General features: G+C 44.0%; 1 protein-coding gene across 4 annotated transcripts in view; it reads right to left on the reverse strand.

The window, feature by feature from the left end:
• The window catches only part of SEMA5A (semaphorin 5A), a 528,372-nt gene that overhangs the window by 124,910 nt on the left and 386,511 nt on the right, over nucleotides 1-16,951 (reverse strand). For all 4 annotated transcript variants that reach the window (XM_036846398.1, XM_036846396.1, XM_036846394.1 and 1 more), the window contains one exon: nucleotides 8,458-8,665. In XM_036846398.1, coding sequence (XP_036702293.1) covers nucleotides 8,458-8,665 — 208 coding nt within the window. The remainder of the gene's footprint in view (nucleotides 1-8,457; nucleotides 8,666-16,951) is intronic.

Genomic DNA, 16,951 nt, shown 5'->3' on the forward strand with positions numbered 1-16,951 from the left:
CAGTTTGCCCTCTGTTTGGTCCAGAGGCAATGTGAAGTATATCTGGACAACGAAGGCAGATCACGCGTATGAGAGCAGCACGGGCTTAGCAGGAGGTACATGAACTGAATATAATGCTCAAGCAGCAAAGGAGAGGAACCGTCTCGTATTGGAGTCTTCTTATTTGCCAGACCCATTATATGGTCTCTGTCTTTTTGCTCTAGTAACACACTGAGTAACCTCATAATCACACACCAAGCCAAAGGCTTATCCAGGATCCACCTGCATCCAAAGCTCATGATCTTTCTGTATGCGAGCTGCTTTGCAGACACATAGGGATGATGATTTCCTTAAGAATCATTAATTCGCTGGACCAGGCTGCAAATACAACCTTAGGAGGAGCTCAGGGTATAAAAGCCAAGGTGTTTCTGCTCAGGATCACTCAGATGCAAGGATCTGGAGCTGAGAAAAACTGCTGCAGCCCAAGCTTTCCCATGGAGTTCTTTACATAGCGTTAAATCTGGGAGCTCAAAAGCAGGAGACCTGTAGAGTAGACGTTAAATAATGAAACCTCGCAGTGTGGGCCCTTTAGTTGTGCCTCTCAAACACACTGAGGTAAAAAGGCTGGTAACTGTACTGATTTTAAAACTTTATCCAAGTGACTATTTGGATTGCCATTTAGAAGACAGAAACATGCTCTTTTAGGAAACTGAACAGGGAGCGGAACCTGAAATTGTTGGGTGGCTATAGCATCTCTACAAGATGGCACTCAAATATTTTCTTTGCTTTTATTGTCTACCTGGATCAAATATATGTTTATATCATTGTCAAAGGTGGATTTACCATGAAGCTAAGGAAGCTTGAACTTCCTTACTTCATGAGACCCTTTAGGATTCTGTGATTGTAGGTGACATGGATGGAACTAGAGACTGTTATATTGAGTGAAGTAAGTCAGACACAGAAAAGACAAATATCGTATGATATTGCTTATATGTGGAATCTAAAAAAAATGGTACAAATGAACTTATTTACAAAACAGAAATAGAGTCCCAGATGTAGAAAACAAACTTATGGTTACCAAGGGGGAGGGGGGAGGGATAAACTGGGAGATTGTGATTGACACATACACACTACTATATATGAAATAGATAACTAATAAGGGCCTACTTATAGCACAGGGAACTCTACTCAGTACTCTGTAATGACCTATATGGGACAAGAATCTTAAAAAGAGTGGATATATGTATATGTATAACTGATTCACTTTGCTATACACCTGAAACTAACACAACATTGTAAATCAACTATACTCCAATAAAAATCAAAATAAAAAGCCACAGCCATATCTGATTTCTCTCTGTATTCCCTGCATTCAGAATAAAGCTTGCCTGGAACTGTTCAAAAAATGTTTGATAGATGAAAAAAAAAAAGATTCTGGATTGGCCTCTGTCATGTTTGTATTTATAATTTGATATTCTTTTCCTAAGAATAGAGAATTCCTTTTAGAATAGAGAATCCCTCCCAAATTGTGTGTCACACCTCACATAACCTACATTTTCCCCTGATTATTACAGAACAGTAGTATGACTTACATTTCTTAATTTACTAGTCTAGTTCACGCACGTTCATGTTCTACATATCACATTTTGACTGTTCCTTTTCCACCCTGCCCAGGACTTGGGGGTGTAACTTATGAGTTTCTGGAAGACACTGTGTTCCAGCCCAAGCCCACCTCGGACCCCCTATTACAATGTTGTAATTAGCATGTATTTCACAGTTGTAATTAGCATGTTGGCATTCATTTCACGGTTGTAATTAGCATGTTGGCAGGCATTTAATAAGTTGGCATGTATTTCACAGCTATGATTAGCATGTTGGCATGTCTTTCACAGTTGTAATTAGCATGTTGGCATGTATCTCGCAGTTGTGAATAGCATGTTGGCATGTATTTCACAGTTGTCATTAGCATGTTGGCATGTACTTTGGAGTTGTGAACAGCATGTTGGCATGTATACTTTCGGTCTTTTCCTTCTATGTTTTAAACAGTATTAATGATGGCAAACAAATAACGTGTCTTGCTTTTTCAGTTAATATCGTATCATACACATGTCTTCATTGTCATCATTTAATGCCTTCAGAATAACCCACTGAGTGAATACGCCACTGAGTCAGTATATCATAACCTGGTAATTAATTCCCTTACTATTGGAAATTTAAGATTGGAGCACTGGTTGTGATTCAGATATAGCTTAAAAAAATAATTGGACAGCGATGGCAGGCTTGGAGATCAGGTCCTAGTGGAGTCCAGGGTCAGACTTTAATGATAAATCGATTTGGGGATAAAGTCTAAGGCAACTCCAAGGCCCTTTGGCTTGAATCCACAAGAGACATTTAGGAGATTTTATTTATGTCAGAATTTCTCATTAGATTCTGAGCCCCGCGAAGACAGGGTCAGCGATGGCTCATCTATCATCATACACTCAGAGCCTGGCTTGGTGCTTGGTACACATAAGATTCAATAAATATACTATAAGTGAATTAACTAAGGAAAATCCACAGTCTTTAGAGGCTACACCAAAGCCAAAGCAAACAAAAACTCAAGATGTTGAGATTAGGAAAATATTAAGTTTATTTTGAAGGGAGAATATTTACTTTGTAAAATGGGTACATTTCAAAATGTCCTCCTGATGTTTATATGATTCATAACTGAATGGCTAAGGTTGTCTTGCTGGGGCACCTTGTGGGGATCCTGCAATTTCTCTCTATACATTGTGTTTCTCCCATCAGGCAGATGCTGTCTTTAGAGAATATGTAATTAATAAAGGTGACAACCTATTAATTCCACCTTTTAAACTGTAGCTCTTTCAAGCAATAAATATCCTACAGTAATCTAATTTCCACACTACTTTTCTTAATGAGGTGTTAATTTTTTTATTACAGGCTGACTGAACTAAGAATGACTAGAAACCCATTCACAAATGGAGCCAACGTTTTTTTCTTCATGGTTTCCTCTTTCCCTCCAGTTTTATAAAGCAAACTTTAGAAGCCGTGTCTCTTATGTTATATACAGGCTATGAATCTTCCAGTTCCCAGCTTTTCTTCTCTCTCCAAATAGTTTTTACAGCAAAGCAAAAATAAAATAAACACCTAAGGACGAAGGGTTTTCAATCTTTTGGCTAATGTTTTATATCACTACACTTTTCTGTAAAGGGCGCTTTACTGTTACACAAGAACTGAGGTTTTCTTTCTAGGTTATAAAGAAAAATAACAGAAAGGGGAGAGGCAGGGTATCCATTTGTTAATTTGACAAGTATTTACTGAGCCTGTCTCAGGCCGGACACATGCTGAAGGCTGTCCGGAACCTGGAAAGACAATGCCCAGCCTTCGGGAGCTCACATTCCCAAGGGCTGAAGGAAGAATTCTAATTTCTGTTCTCTGACTGATGATTCTTTGGACATTCTCCCTCTGATTCCGATTGATCCCTCATCTATAAAATGTTAACACTACAACCTGATAGGTTTATCTTACCTCAGAATTGTGGTGGGTGTCAAACAAAAAATAAAGGATATATGAATGTCTGAAGAGTAGAAAATGCTCTGTTGTTAATTTACTAGGGTTTAGAGTTAAATTATGTAATTTAACACCTAATTTTAAAAATGAGTGTATGTAATGATGTAAGGCACATTCATTCATTCAAAAGGCGTACATGGGGCTTCCCTGGTGGCGCAGTGGTTCAGAATCTGCCTGCCAATGCAGGGGACACGGGTTCGAGCCCTGGTCTGGGAAGATCCCACATGCCGCGGAGCAACTAGGCCCGTGAGCCACAATTACTGAGCCTGCGCGTCTGGAGCCTGTGCTCCACAACAAGAGAGGCCACGATAGTGAGAGGCCCGCGCACCGCGATGAAGAGTGGCCCCCACTTGCCGCAACAGGAGAAAGCCCTCGCACAGAAACGAAGACCCAACACAGCCATAAATAAATAAATAATTAAATAATTTAAAAAAAAAAAAAAAAAGGCGTACATGATAATAATCTAATTCAGGAATCAGCAAATGACAGTGCATGGCCCTAATCCAGCCTGTTCCCTAAAGTTTTACTGAAACACAGGGTAGGAGAATGCTTGGCCCTGGTGCCCTGGTGGCTTTTCATGTCTCCACATAGGGCAAAGCTTAACTACAGCTAAGCTAAGCTTCGGCAGAGCACCCTGGGACCCACCCGATCACGCGCATGGGAGGATTATGAGCGCCTGCTACAAAGCTGTTTTCCTCCCACCTCCCTGTGCTCCAGGGAGGCTGTCAGGAGACGGTTTCTCGTCGCCTCCTGGGCTCTAATGAGGTATAAGGCTTTTTGCCCCCTACTCTCACCCCTACTAGGGTGCAGCCGCAGGCTATAAAACCGCAGCACAGAATCAGCCCCTCAGCAGCGTGGGGCCCAAGTTCTCCCGCGCATTGTCATCTTCTGTTTTGGTGTCATCTGTGGGATAAAGGACCTGGGTAGCTGACACCTTTTCTGCTCTTACTTTTGTTGTCCACATAAGTAATAAACTGACTGAATCTAAAAGTGAATCCTTCCTTTGCCGGATGAACCTGTGTGCCTTTTGCTGACACACGGCCACACCCACTCACTATGGTCAGTGGCTGCTTCCATGCTACAAGGACAGAGCTGAGCAGCTGCAGCAGAGACCCTATAGGCTGGGAAGCCTAAAACATCTTCTGTCTGGTTCTTTACAGAGAAAGTTTGCCAACCCACTGATCTAATTAATGCACAATCCTTAAAATGGTTTTAAAGTCTCAATCAAAAGCCTTTCCGTCACCACTTCCCCAAGCTTTCCTTTCCTTAGACCTGAGGAGCTTCAATCAGCCAGACTAACTGGAAGGTTACACTGTTTCCTTGGGGGTGGTGGGGTGGGGAATAACAGCTTGATTTCTGGACGTGACTACTGCAGCTCAAGTCCTGTGATCATTCTTTTCTTCTTGAAGCAGGGAGATAAGACCTCTATCAGCTCTCGGCCGGTCTGTTTTCCTCCAAGTGGCAAGTTATGACTTTATATTGGTACTTACATCGGTAGGAATTAAGTTAGTGGCTATTCTTGCCTGCTTCACCTTGTGCACCCCTATGAAGACTTTTACAACTTTCACACTGCTATTGGGAGCCCCTGGCTGGGCACCGGCCTCAGGTGAGGGTGGTGTCAGCTTACCTACCTTCCATTTCACGTGCTGTACCCATATGCAGCCCTTTCCAGATTCCCATATTCTTCAGAATTCAGCAAATATTAATTCATTTCATGAAACTAACACATGTGTGTGGTAAGTAAGTCTTAGAGTACCAAGGATACACAGGAAAGGTAAAATTTCTCTCCCACTCTACATCCCCAGAAGTCACCATCCAGTCTGATGAGTTGCTTTATTATTTGCATAGCTTTTCCATGCTATTTCTTAAATGGGTTGTGCAAAAAAAAAGGTTAAAATCAAAACCAAATCTTTTTGCTCAGTTTTTGAGGTCAAACTCAACTGAAATATATTTTTAAAATATTGTTCTTTCCAAACAGCTTTCCGAGGAAAACAGCTATGGGAAGTTAAAAACACTGTGCCGTTGGCTCCAAGTTTCAATGTGTGCATAGTGTGGATGGCGCAGGCGTGCACTGTTTTCAGCCCCTCCTGGGTCCAGGGTCACCTCTAGAACAGCTAGAGAATGGAGACTCATTTTACAGTAACCCAGGGGTACACAACCTCTTTTTGGTCTGCTTAACCCAGCCTGGTGGCGGGCATCATAAGGCAGGCACTAATGGGAAGAAGCTGGGAGTACTCGTCAGTACACCTGAGTTCAGCCTGTCCTGGTACTAACTAGCTCTGGCTCGCAAGAACACCGTGAAAAATGCCATCAAATGGCTCGTCCCTGCTGAAATCTGACCACTGAGCATGATGTCCTCATTGTACCAGGGGCAACACAGTGAACCAAAGATAAAGTCTGGGTCTTGGGGTCAGAGAGTCCCGCTCTGAATCTGGGCTTCACATCACATGAGCTATGTGACTTTGGGCAGGATGCCAGAAGTCCCAGACACTGTTTCCTCATCTGAAAAACAGAGATGATATTTGACTTTACTGTCAGGGTGTAATGATGAAGGAAAGTGGGGATAGGATCTAGCACAGTGCCAGACATGTAAAAGAATCTTGGGAAATTGTATCAACTGTTATCATTTATAAGTGTTTTGATTGATATCAAACTGCACTGCCTCTGAAAAACAGATATTCAAAAAAATGAACAATGTGAATATGATTTTGAAGGAGACAGGTAATTTAGTTAAGCTCAATTTCTCTTCTAAACACTTCAAAATTCATTTATAAAAATGATTTCCTGATAACAAAATTACTTACATTGTACTATGAAAAATATATTTAACAAAGAAATGAGTATTTATTGTTACTCAATTGTTATCCTGTCCCTATGCCGTGTACTTCTTTAGGCATATTTCTTGAAAGTTAAAATTGCTTTTGTCCAGAAAAAAAACCCCACACTACCTTTCTCCATAATTTATAAAAAAGAGATCTGGTCATGTAGATACCAGTTCCTTAAAAATGGATTTTTTTTCTGCAATGAGTGTTAGAGAGGTTTTCCTATCTTTCTATAAGAGGAAGATGGCAGAGAAACATTGGGAGAAATCCAGAGAAACTCTTGGGTTGAAATCTTTAGATTTTCTTTTCTCTAATGGAATATTTAAGGGTCAAATACAAACTAACCCACTCTGGGTGTGAGCACACAGAAGACCACAGTCTCTCAGTTTACAATAAAGTTATCATCTCTCACTGCTTTTCTCTGAGTGAGTGGACAGGCAAACAGCAGGGAGATTCAGTTCTAGATATAACTGTAAAATCTTGTCCTCCCAGGAGCCTGATAAAGACAGGCAAGGGGCTTATTCTCCTTGAAAGAAAAAGGGGGAACTGTCAACTCCTCCTGGGCGGCTGGGCCTGGTGGTGGTGATGGCTGTGGATTCATGGTTGAACTTCAAGTGCAGCTGCCTAGGAGACAGAAATGGGCAGAGGATGCCTGGCTTCCCTGACCTGATGCAGGACCTAGTTGCCTAAGTTGCACCTACAAGTTGCTGAGCTAGCAGAGCACCAGGAAAAAGGTGAATTGCCTCGTGCTTTGCAAACCAGAAACTCCCATTTCAGCACCAGAAATACCTGTGTATGGCACAGGCCTGTTTTCCTGCCTGTTATCCCCTGTCATGTCCCCCCAGAGCATGCTGGGCTGGAGCTGGAGGACTGGTGCCCTTCCAGCTTCATTTAACTTGTGACACTCCTGTTCACGAGACCCCAACCCTCCCTGTCGCCCACTGAACCATCAGCAACTGGGCTAGAATAATTCCTGCCCTAGGCTAGTCCTGCAGGAAACACAAATCAGAACAAACTTCAAGCAGCCATTGGTTAAATTTAGGGAAAAGGTGTTATATAAAAGATAGTTGTTAATCAATATCACTATTTGTTATTATTAATCATAACAGCATCATTATTAGTTGGGAGGTCCCTAATGTTATTTATTTCTCAACACCCTGATACCAAAGGAGGTAACACATTATATACCTCATTGTCTAAAATCATCTAGAAAGGAATATTGTAACGATTTTTATTAAACATAAAAACCTTCCTTCTACGTAAGAATACCCATTTGGCCCATTTGCATTTTACATTACATATATTTTCCCATTTGATTCTACAGCAATTCACATGTGTTAGATGAGAAAGTGCGGTTTAAAATACTTTAGTGGCCACAGGTTAAAAAAAGTAAGTGTGGGGCTTCCCCGGTGGCGCAGTGGTTGAGAATCTGCCTGCTAATGCAGGGGACATGGGTTCGAGCCCTGGTCTGGGAAGATCCCACATGCCGCAGAGCAGCTGGGCCCGTGAGCCACAATTACTGAGCCTGCGCGTCTGGAGCCTGTGCTCCGCAACAAGAGAGGCCGCGATAGTGAGAGGCCCGCGCACCGCGATGAAGAGTGGCCCCCGCTTGCCACAACTAGAGAAAGCTCTCGCACAGAAACGAAGACCCAACACAGCCATAAATAAATAAATAAATAAATAAATAAATTAAAAAAAAAAAAAAAAAAAGTAAGTGTGTGTATGTGTGTGTGTGTGTGTGTGTGTGTGTATACTTGTAGCAGATTAATTCAGGAACACCAAATACCAGCATCATTACTGAATGTTATAACGCACTGAAAAAAGTATTTTCACCCTGACATCTGCTTACAGATGTTATACAGTGGCTCCTCGTCCACAGATACTGATGTGTTACTGTCATCACAGAAACCTGGTTTGCACCAGAACTCTCTGCATCCTGGGATGCAGGATTCACAAGGATGCTAAGGTCCTCATCCCATTTAACCACGGGAAATCTGAAAGCCCTCGGGGCTCCTGTGCCCTCTCTCTTGGTGGCACCTCGACAAGGGGCGCCAGCACGCCGGAGGGTCCCCTGGGGCTGCCCTACCTGCGCGTGTGGTAGAACTGGCACCTCTTCAGTGGGATCTTGGCCACGTGCTCCCGCAGACCCACGAACAGGACGCTCTGGCTGTGGAGGATCTGCAGGCTTCTGATGGGCTCCGGCCGCCTCTCGGGGAACAGCTCCATCTCTTCCAGCAAACAGCTGCCCGAGGTCTGAGTCAGGGGCGCCCGCACTTTTTTAATGGTGCCGTAATCTGCGGAGGCGACAGAGAAAGAAGAAAGTGAGGTCAACGGGTCTCACCAGCCACTCGCCAGCTGAGCCCCCGGGGTTCTCCAGCCTGGCTGCACGTAGGGTCATCTGCTGATGCCAGGGCCCCGCCCTGGACCTGTGCAATTAGCCCCGCTGTATGTGGGACCAGGCGCCAGTATTTTCCCAGCTCTCAGCAGCGCGGACACACAGCCAAGGACGAGAACCCCTCGGCTACTAGCTGCCCGGTCCCGATGCAAGTCTAGAGACCCAGAGCACAGAAAAGCTCACTGCGGCTCAACGCGGCCGGCTTTGCACCATCCCCTGGAGAGCATCAGGTGAGAGGAATCCTTGGATTCCCAGTGAGAGACAGAGGAGCTGGCCCTGCCGCCCCAGCACAGAAGACCCCGCATTGGGGACAGCTGCAGATACGCAGGGAGCAGAGGACCACCTGCTTCCCTCCTGCCCCGGAGGTACATCCTCCTCTGCCTTTCTGGCTAGATCCCCTCCTTCCTCTCTCTCTCCCCCAAGCTTGTTCTTTGCGATGCTCTTCTGGGTCTCAGCTCCACGGCTTCTTCTCGCCTGTACTAATGAACATCCATTTCTTTTTTTTTTTTTAATTAATTAATTAATTTATTTATTTATTTATTCATTTTTGGCTGTGTTGGGTCTTCGTTTCTGTGCGAGGGCTTTCTCTAGTTGTGGCAAGCGGGGGCCACTCTTCATCGCGGAGCGCGGGCCTCTCACTATCGCGGCCTCTCTTGTTGCGGAGCACAGGCTCCAGACGCGCAGGCTCAGTAGTTGTGGCTCACGGGACCAGCCGCTCCGCGGCATGTGGGATCTTCCCAGACCAGGGCTCGAACCCGTGTCCCCTGCATTGGCAGGCAGATTCTCAACCACCGCGACACCAGGGAAGCCCTGAACATCCATTTCTGACCCGGTCCCCTCCCCACTCGAGGTTTTCTGCTCACCACATGCTTACGCTCGCTTACTTTGGCTATGAGCACTGCCCGAGCACAAGTGTCCTAGTGTCCCTGGAACCACACAGACTCTCCAGAGTGGCTGTGATGGACACAGAGAAGGGTCCTCTCCACCAGGGAGGGGCACTGTGCAGCCAACCCCCAGGGTTGGGACCCAGACTTGAAACGTGCTGTCGTCCTTGGTGCGCTGTGGTGAGGCCCCCAAGGCCAGTGTGCAAGTCCAGGGAATGAGACCCAACCCTCTAGAAGCACTTTTGAAAGCCGTCCACAAGTTCCTCAAATCACCCTGAAGGCACTGACTTCATAAAACCCATGGGGATCTGAGTTTCAAAACACTGTAATTCTTATTCTGTAAACACACATAATGAGGTTATCAAGTCATCTAAAGCAGGAAATAAAATCAAGAACCTCTGGCTTCAAGGCTTCCGATCAATCTGCTAATCTCACAAGAGGTTTGGACAGAAAATACCTTTCCAGTTTTTCATTCCTAGGAGAGTCCTTAGAGAGGAAGGATGTTTACATTTAGAGAGAAAATAACTAGGTGGATATATATTATCCTGAGTTCATTAAGAAACGTATATCCGAAACATCTCCAGTGAACATTTATTATGAACTGACTGTTTTAAGCACTATGCATGTAATAGTGTATAAAATTATGCATACACTAATGCATGCAGTATTAGTAAACCACTGCTTAATTTTATTTTAGGTTAGCTGGTTAAACATGTCACTTTTGAGAAAGTTCAAGCACAAACAGGATTACTATGTATACTGGGAAGATTAAAAATACAGTACCTGTCTTTTTTTTTTTTTTAACATCTTTATTGGAGTATAATTGCTTTACAATGGTGTGTTAGTTTCTGCTTTATAACAAAGTGAATCAGTTATACATATACATATGTCCCCACATCTCTTCCCTCTTGCATCTCCCTCCCTCCCACCCTCCCTATCCCCCCCCCAGGTGGTCACAAACCACTGAGCTGATCTCCCTGTGCTATGCGGCTGCTTCCCACTAGCTATCTATTTTACGTTTGGTAGTGTATATATGTCCATGCCACTCTCTCACTTTCTCCCAGCTTACCCTTCCCCCTCCCCGTGTCCTCAAGTCCGTTCTCTGGTAGGTCTGCGACTTTATTCCTGTCCTGCCCCTAGGTTCTTCAGAACCTTTTTTTTTTTTTTAGATTCCATATATATGTGTTAGCATACGGTATTTGTCTTTCTCTTTCTGACTTACTTCACTCTGTATGACAGTCTCTAGGTCCATCCACCTCACTACAAATAACTCAATTTCGTTTCTTTTTATGGCTGAGTAATATTCCATTGTATATATGTGCCACATCTTCTTTATCCATTCATCTGATGATGGGCACTTAGGTTGCTTCCATGTCCTGGCTATTGTAAATAGAGCTGCAATGAACATTTTGGTACATGACTCTTTTTGAATTATGGTTTTCTCAGGGTATATGCCCAGTAGTGGGATTGCTGGGTCGTCTTTAAGGGAAGAGTGTGTGTTTGTGAGCGCACAGCAAGGGAGTGGGCGGGGACAGAGAGGGGGAGAGACGGGGAGAGGGAGGGGGGAGAGGGAGGGGGGAGAGGGAGGGGGGAGAGGGAAGGGGGAGAGACGGGGAGAGGGAGGGGGGAGAGGGAGGGGGGAGAGGGAGAGAGGCAGGGGCAGTATACGCAGCAAGGCAGCATTTTATCAAATGCTCACACTTAAAGTGTGCAAAACAATTTGTATGTATTTACTGTGTAAGTCAACCTAATTTTGACTTGGAGACCACAATTTCCAGCTGGCGGGAAATTCAACCCAGTGATGTTTGGGTCTTCCTGCCTGCATGGGGCAAAGCATCAGAGATGAGCCCGGCACCAAGGCAGGGATGGGAACAGGTGGCAGCTTCAGGGAAGGTGACCTCCGCGTAGTGTCTCAGTCCCAATACCCTGAGAGGAGGTCTCCACCGGCAGATGGAAGTGCCAGCCTCCTGTGGACCAGTGACAGGCACGGAGCCTTTGCTGCCCTTTGGGACATCCTGACAATAGGACGCGGTCCGAGACAGAAGTTAGGAGCCAGGGCCTTCCACCATCCAGTGAGCTGCGAGGCTCTGATGGGTCTTAAGTAAGAGACTCTTGGGAATAAACACACTACTCTATATAAAATAGATAACTAATAAGAACCTGCTGTAGAGCACAGGGAACTCTACTCAATACTCTGTAATGGCCTATATGGGAAAAGAATCTAAGAAAAAAAAAAAAAAGAGCAGATATATGTATACGTATAACTGATTCACTTTGCTGTACACCTGAAACTAACACAACATTGTAAATCAACTATACTCCAATAAAAATTTTAAAAAGAGAGACTCTTGGGATAAAACAGAACATTTTAGAGCAATGCAGGGGTGGAGGTGAGGAGGGGCAAAAGAGGTGGGAGTCCAGGTGGCAAACTGTCATCTTTTGACTGTTACCACGCTATTTTCATGGGAAACATGGGTGAGAGAACTAAATCCTATTCAACAGGTGCACAGAGACTCCTGGCTGTTTATTATTTATTTTGCTGATGGATTATTACTCTGAGAAACCAAATCAGTAACAATTCAAACGTCAATATGCTCATACGCACTTTGAATTCTTAAGCAATTGTGCGGAGAAAAAACAAATTTTCAAAGATCTTTAACCATTTGATTTAAAAGAACTAACCGTCATTGATCCAAACTTCTCAACGTGTATTTCTGCACACCTTGTATCTGACTTTCCAGCTGACCGGGATCCAGCAAAACTGGAGGACTTCTTAGCATTTCAGAGAAGGGTGCTTAGCGTGGACTTAGGTGCTCGTTCACCATCTACGCCTCTGCCGGGTCTTCTTCACTCTGAGCCACCCGATCACGTGAGGAGCCTCGTGGAAGTTCCCCGTGCTGTCGGTAGCAGGGTCAGCACATCCGGACCCCAGGAGCCTCCTTCTGTTCCCTCGACGCCTGCCCTCCCTCAGCCTGCACCTTGGCCCCAGTGTTCACACACTGTCACCTTAGTGTAGAATACCTTCCTCACCTGGACGCCCCCAGACACCCACCCTACGCTCCTCACTGTCTCTGGCGTGAGCATCTGGACACACGCACGACCACAGCCCTCTCCTGCCTCGGACCCTCTGCATCAGGTGTCAACATGGGACCAAGTCACCCATGGGCCATGTGAGGCCCGAGCCCAACCTGGTGTCAGTAAATCAGCTTTACTGCCCGCGGGCAAATGGACCCAAGTTTGGTTTGGTAACAGAGCAAGGATGCGGCAAAGCCGTTTTTGTTTTCTTTCAGAGGCAGAAAGTCAGAGCCTGGCTCCTAAGAAACCAAGGAACAAAGATCCACTTCATATGAGAGGACAGAACAGCAGGACTCGGGGAGGTCTCTCAGAGTGCTTTTATGTTTTGTTGTCTTTGCTTTATAATATCTGCCACAGTTTAACTACTAATTTAATTGTCTTGTGGCGTCTACACTTGCCGTTATTAAGCTCCATGAGGGCGGACACTATTGGTTTTGTCCTCTGATGCCTGCAGAGCGGCCACCTCTGTGGCCCACGGAGATTAATAAATATGTGCTGGACGAGAGACTGAACTAACGAGTGAGGGAAGGAAGGAAGGAACATAGACAGGAGGGAAGAAGGCAGGAAGGAAGGCAACTGTTATGGGAATGTCATTATCACTTGTACCTTTGCTAAAAAGACTCCTGATTAATATGTCTGCATTGCAACATTTAATGAGAGGTACGATATCAGTCAGATCAGTCAGTGTGAAGGTGAAACAAGTAACAGTATTTCCCCAATTCCCAAATATTTCAACTGAAAGTGTCATAAACTAAATATGAATGAGGAAAATCATTTTCATTGGTTTCAGCTGAGAAAATATCAGCTCTGAAAATTTGCCATAGAAAAATAAAACCATATACACCTGAAACTCAGTACTCTAATCAAAGTCAGTGGAAGGAAAAAAATCAATGCTAGAAATACAGAAAACCTTCTCGATCAGTCTGTAAAATTTTGAGATCAGAAAGGAAAGAGAAAATTGGCACTTCCTGTCAATTGCAGATCACTTCCCCCAGGAGAGAGGAGGAGAGAGAGCTTCTGGAAGTGCAGAATCGGAGCTGACAGCAAGACCACGGGGCTGGCACTGCCTTGGCCCCAATTCTCATAATATTCACCTTTTTGTGAGAATGCGAAATACTAATTATGTTACGGACACACATTTGAGGGTCAGAAATTTGTAGTTTATCTCTAAAATTGAAAACCACAGCTACTCATGAAAGAGAGCTACTGCAAGATTTTTCAGGCTGATGAAAGCTGATAGTATGGTTGCCATTTGAAAGACATGAATAGTTGTAATTACATGAAAATGTAAATATTGTGCTGAAGAACTTATATTTGCCTAATTTCAGCAGAACAGGGAGCATGCTTATACTTTAGGGGGGTTGGCAGATTCAATAAAGGATGCCCACTTAAATTTGAATTTTAGATAAACCATTATTTTTTTTAGTATTAGTACATCCAATTCAATATTATTCATGGTTTACCTGAAATTCAAATTAAAGTAGGCATCTTATATTTTTATTTGTTAAATCTGGCAGCCTTATTATATCCACATCTCATTTAATCATCTCAGCAAGCTGGTGAGGATGTAACAAATATATGCATGAGTATTCCCACTTTACAGATGAGAAAACTGAGTTTCAGAGAGTAGAAGAACTGATATATATTTCCTATGAACTGTACTTTCAAAATCCTGTAAGGGAGTCAGACATGAAATGGAGGTTCACGTCAATGTTGATGAACAAGAGAAAGTAACAATGGACCCCAAGTAAACATTAATTAAAAAGCCAGTGTGATACCTAGGAAAGGGTAGTTATATTTAGATTGTTTGCATACTCTTTTTATTCCATGAAATCTTCCAGAAGTCATGAAACGTAACCAGTCGGGAGGTAGTTAGAAGGAAGGCAACATCCTGAATCCATCGGAAGCTGCCACGTGAAGGACAAACGTTGTCAGCAGCTGTTTCAGAAAGCACGGGGGTCTCCTGGTTACCAGGACCACATTCTTTCTCACAATCCAGGCACAGACAGGCAAACACGGTGACTGACGTCCGCGCTCCCTTACACCGTCTATCTAAAGACTGAGGCATGCAGAGCCAGATCAAACATGTCTGGATGAACAGAAGTTGTATGTACACTTAAAAGGCAGTATCTCTGGGAATAAGAGAAAGGGACAACTACCCCCCAAAACAACAGCCACGCAAGGCACCGTCACCAGACCAGACCTTGAACAAATGAAGGGCTTCACTGAAGTGCTTGCCAGGGATATGAAAACTCTTCTGGGCACAAATCATCAGACTGCAGGTCCAAACAATTCCTAATATTGATTTTTGCTGGTGACTAATAAAGTCATGGAAGACCAGAGGCACATCTGACGGCAGGTGGAAAACACAGAGGCAAAATTGGATTATCGTAATAAGAGAGGTATTCATTTCAACCTCAGTATTCTGAGCCATTAGGAAAATGACCACAGGAAAAAGCAAAAGTCACAAACAAAATGGTATACTATGGTAAAGCTGGAACACTATCACATGAAACAGTAATAAATCCAATTTTAAAAGTGACTTCTGGGGAAGAAATATTTACATAAAACTTATCAGAAGACTGGAGTGCTACTTGAAAAGGACATGAAGAAATCCCCCCCAAAATTCCAACCACAAGAAATGATCCATGAAACACTGAAGTTTGCTCCACGACCTCCAACCCACAGGAAAATATGTGCACGTCCTATAGCTAATGAGCTACCAAGCACCTTAGGGGAAGAGTAAGTAAAATGAGAACAAAACCAGGGCTTCCCTGTTGGCACAGTGGTTAAGAATCCACCTGCCAATGCAGGGGACGTGGGTTCGAGCCCTGGTCCAGGAAGATCCCACAGGCCACGGAGCAGCTAAGCCCGTGCACCACAACTACTGAGCCTGTGCTCTAGAGCCCGCGAGCCACAACTACTGAAGCCCATGCACCTAGAGCCCAAGCTCTGCAACAAGAGAAGGTACCTCATGTACATATATACACTACCAAATGTAAAATAGATAGCTAGTAGGAAGCAGCTGCATAGCACAGGGAGATCAGCTCAGTGCTCTGTGACCACCTAGAGGGGTGGGATAGGGAGGGTGGGAGGGAGATGCAAGAGGGAGGGCATATGGGGATATATGTATACGTATAGCTGATTCACTTTGTTATACAGCAGAAACTAACACACCATTGTAAAGCAATTATACTCCAATAAAGATGTTAAAAAATAAAAAAGAGAGAAGCCACCTCAATGAGAAGTGCACTCGCTGCAACTAGAGAAAGCCCGCACACAGCACCGAAGACCCAGTGCAGCCAAAATAAATTAAATAAATAAATTAATGAATTAATTAAAAAAAAAAGAACAAAACCAAACAAACAAAAATGCATGTTTTTCTGCAGAAAAAAAATATTTTGGTTTCAATGAAAAAATGTTCTTAGAGCAAAGTGTGGTAGTAAAGAAAGCTGCCAGGACACATTCCTAATGCATTTCACGGGAACAGAGCGACTTGCACATGGGACCAGAGGAAGCAACAATGACTAGAATCCCCACAAAACTTTTGAGCACTGATGGCTGGAGGCGAGAGCCCACAGAGTGGGTCTAGACCAGCATCATCCAGCGGAACCGTAGTGCCATCCACGCAAGTAATTGAAAATTTTTCTAGCAGCCACATTTAAAAAAGAAAAAAAATAGAGCAGGTGAATTAAATTTAATTACAAATTTTTATTTAACCTGATGTATCCAAAATAGTAAATAATCTTCCAATATGTAATCAATATAAAATGATTGAGCTATTTTGCATTCTTTTTTTCTACTAAGTGTTTGAAATGAGGGTTCAGTTCAGATTACCCCCGTTTCGGGTGTGCAGCAGTCACATCAGGTTATGGCTATGGTACTGGACAGCTTAGAGATGTAGAGAGGTGGCCCAGCACTGCCCTGAAGAGCCAGGTGCCCACCACTCCCCAAAACAGGCAAGAGCTTCATAACCCACAACATGGCAAGCTTCATTTCACTGCATTTCACATATTTAGCCTTGCCATATGATTTCCACTGAAGAAAGGGTTCCAGCAGGAAGGGCTGAGAATCACTGAACAAAAGGTTCCGTCTCCACAAATGTTTGAGAACCCTTGCACTAGAGCTCCTACCGCAGGTAAGATGCTGTAGGTCCTCAAAGGTTAACTGAAGGCTCATGGTTGTCCAGCCAGTGAGTGTAGCCCTGATATTAGAACCTGGCCCCT

The sequence above is a fragment of the Balaenoptera musculus genome, chromosome 3 (assembly GCF_009873245.2).
Source record: "Balaenoptera musculus isolate JJ_BM4_2016_0621 chromosome 3, mBalMus1.pri.v3, whole genome shotgun sequence".
Classification (NCBI taxonomy): Eukaryota; Metazoa; Chordata; class Mammalia; order Artiodactyla; family Balaenopteridae; genus Balaenoptera; species Balaenoptera musculus.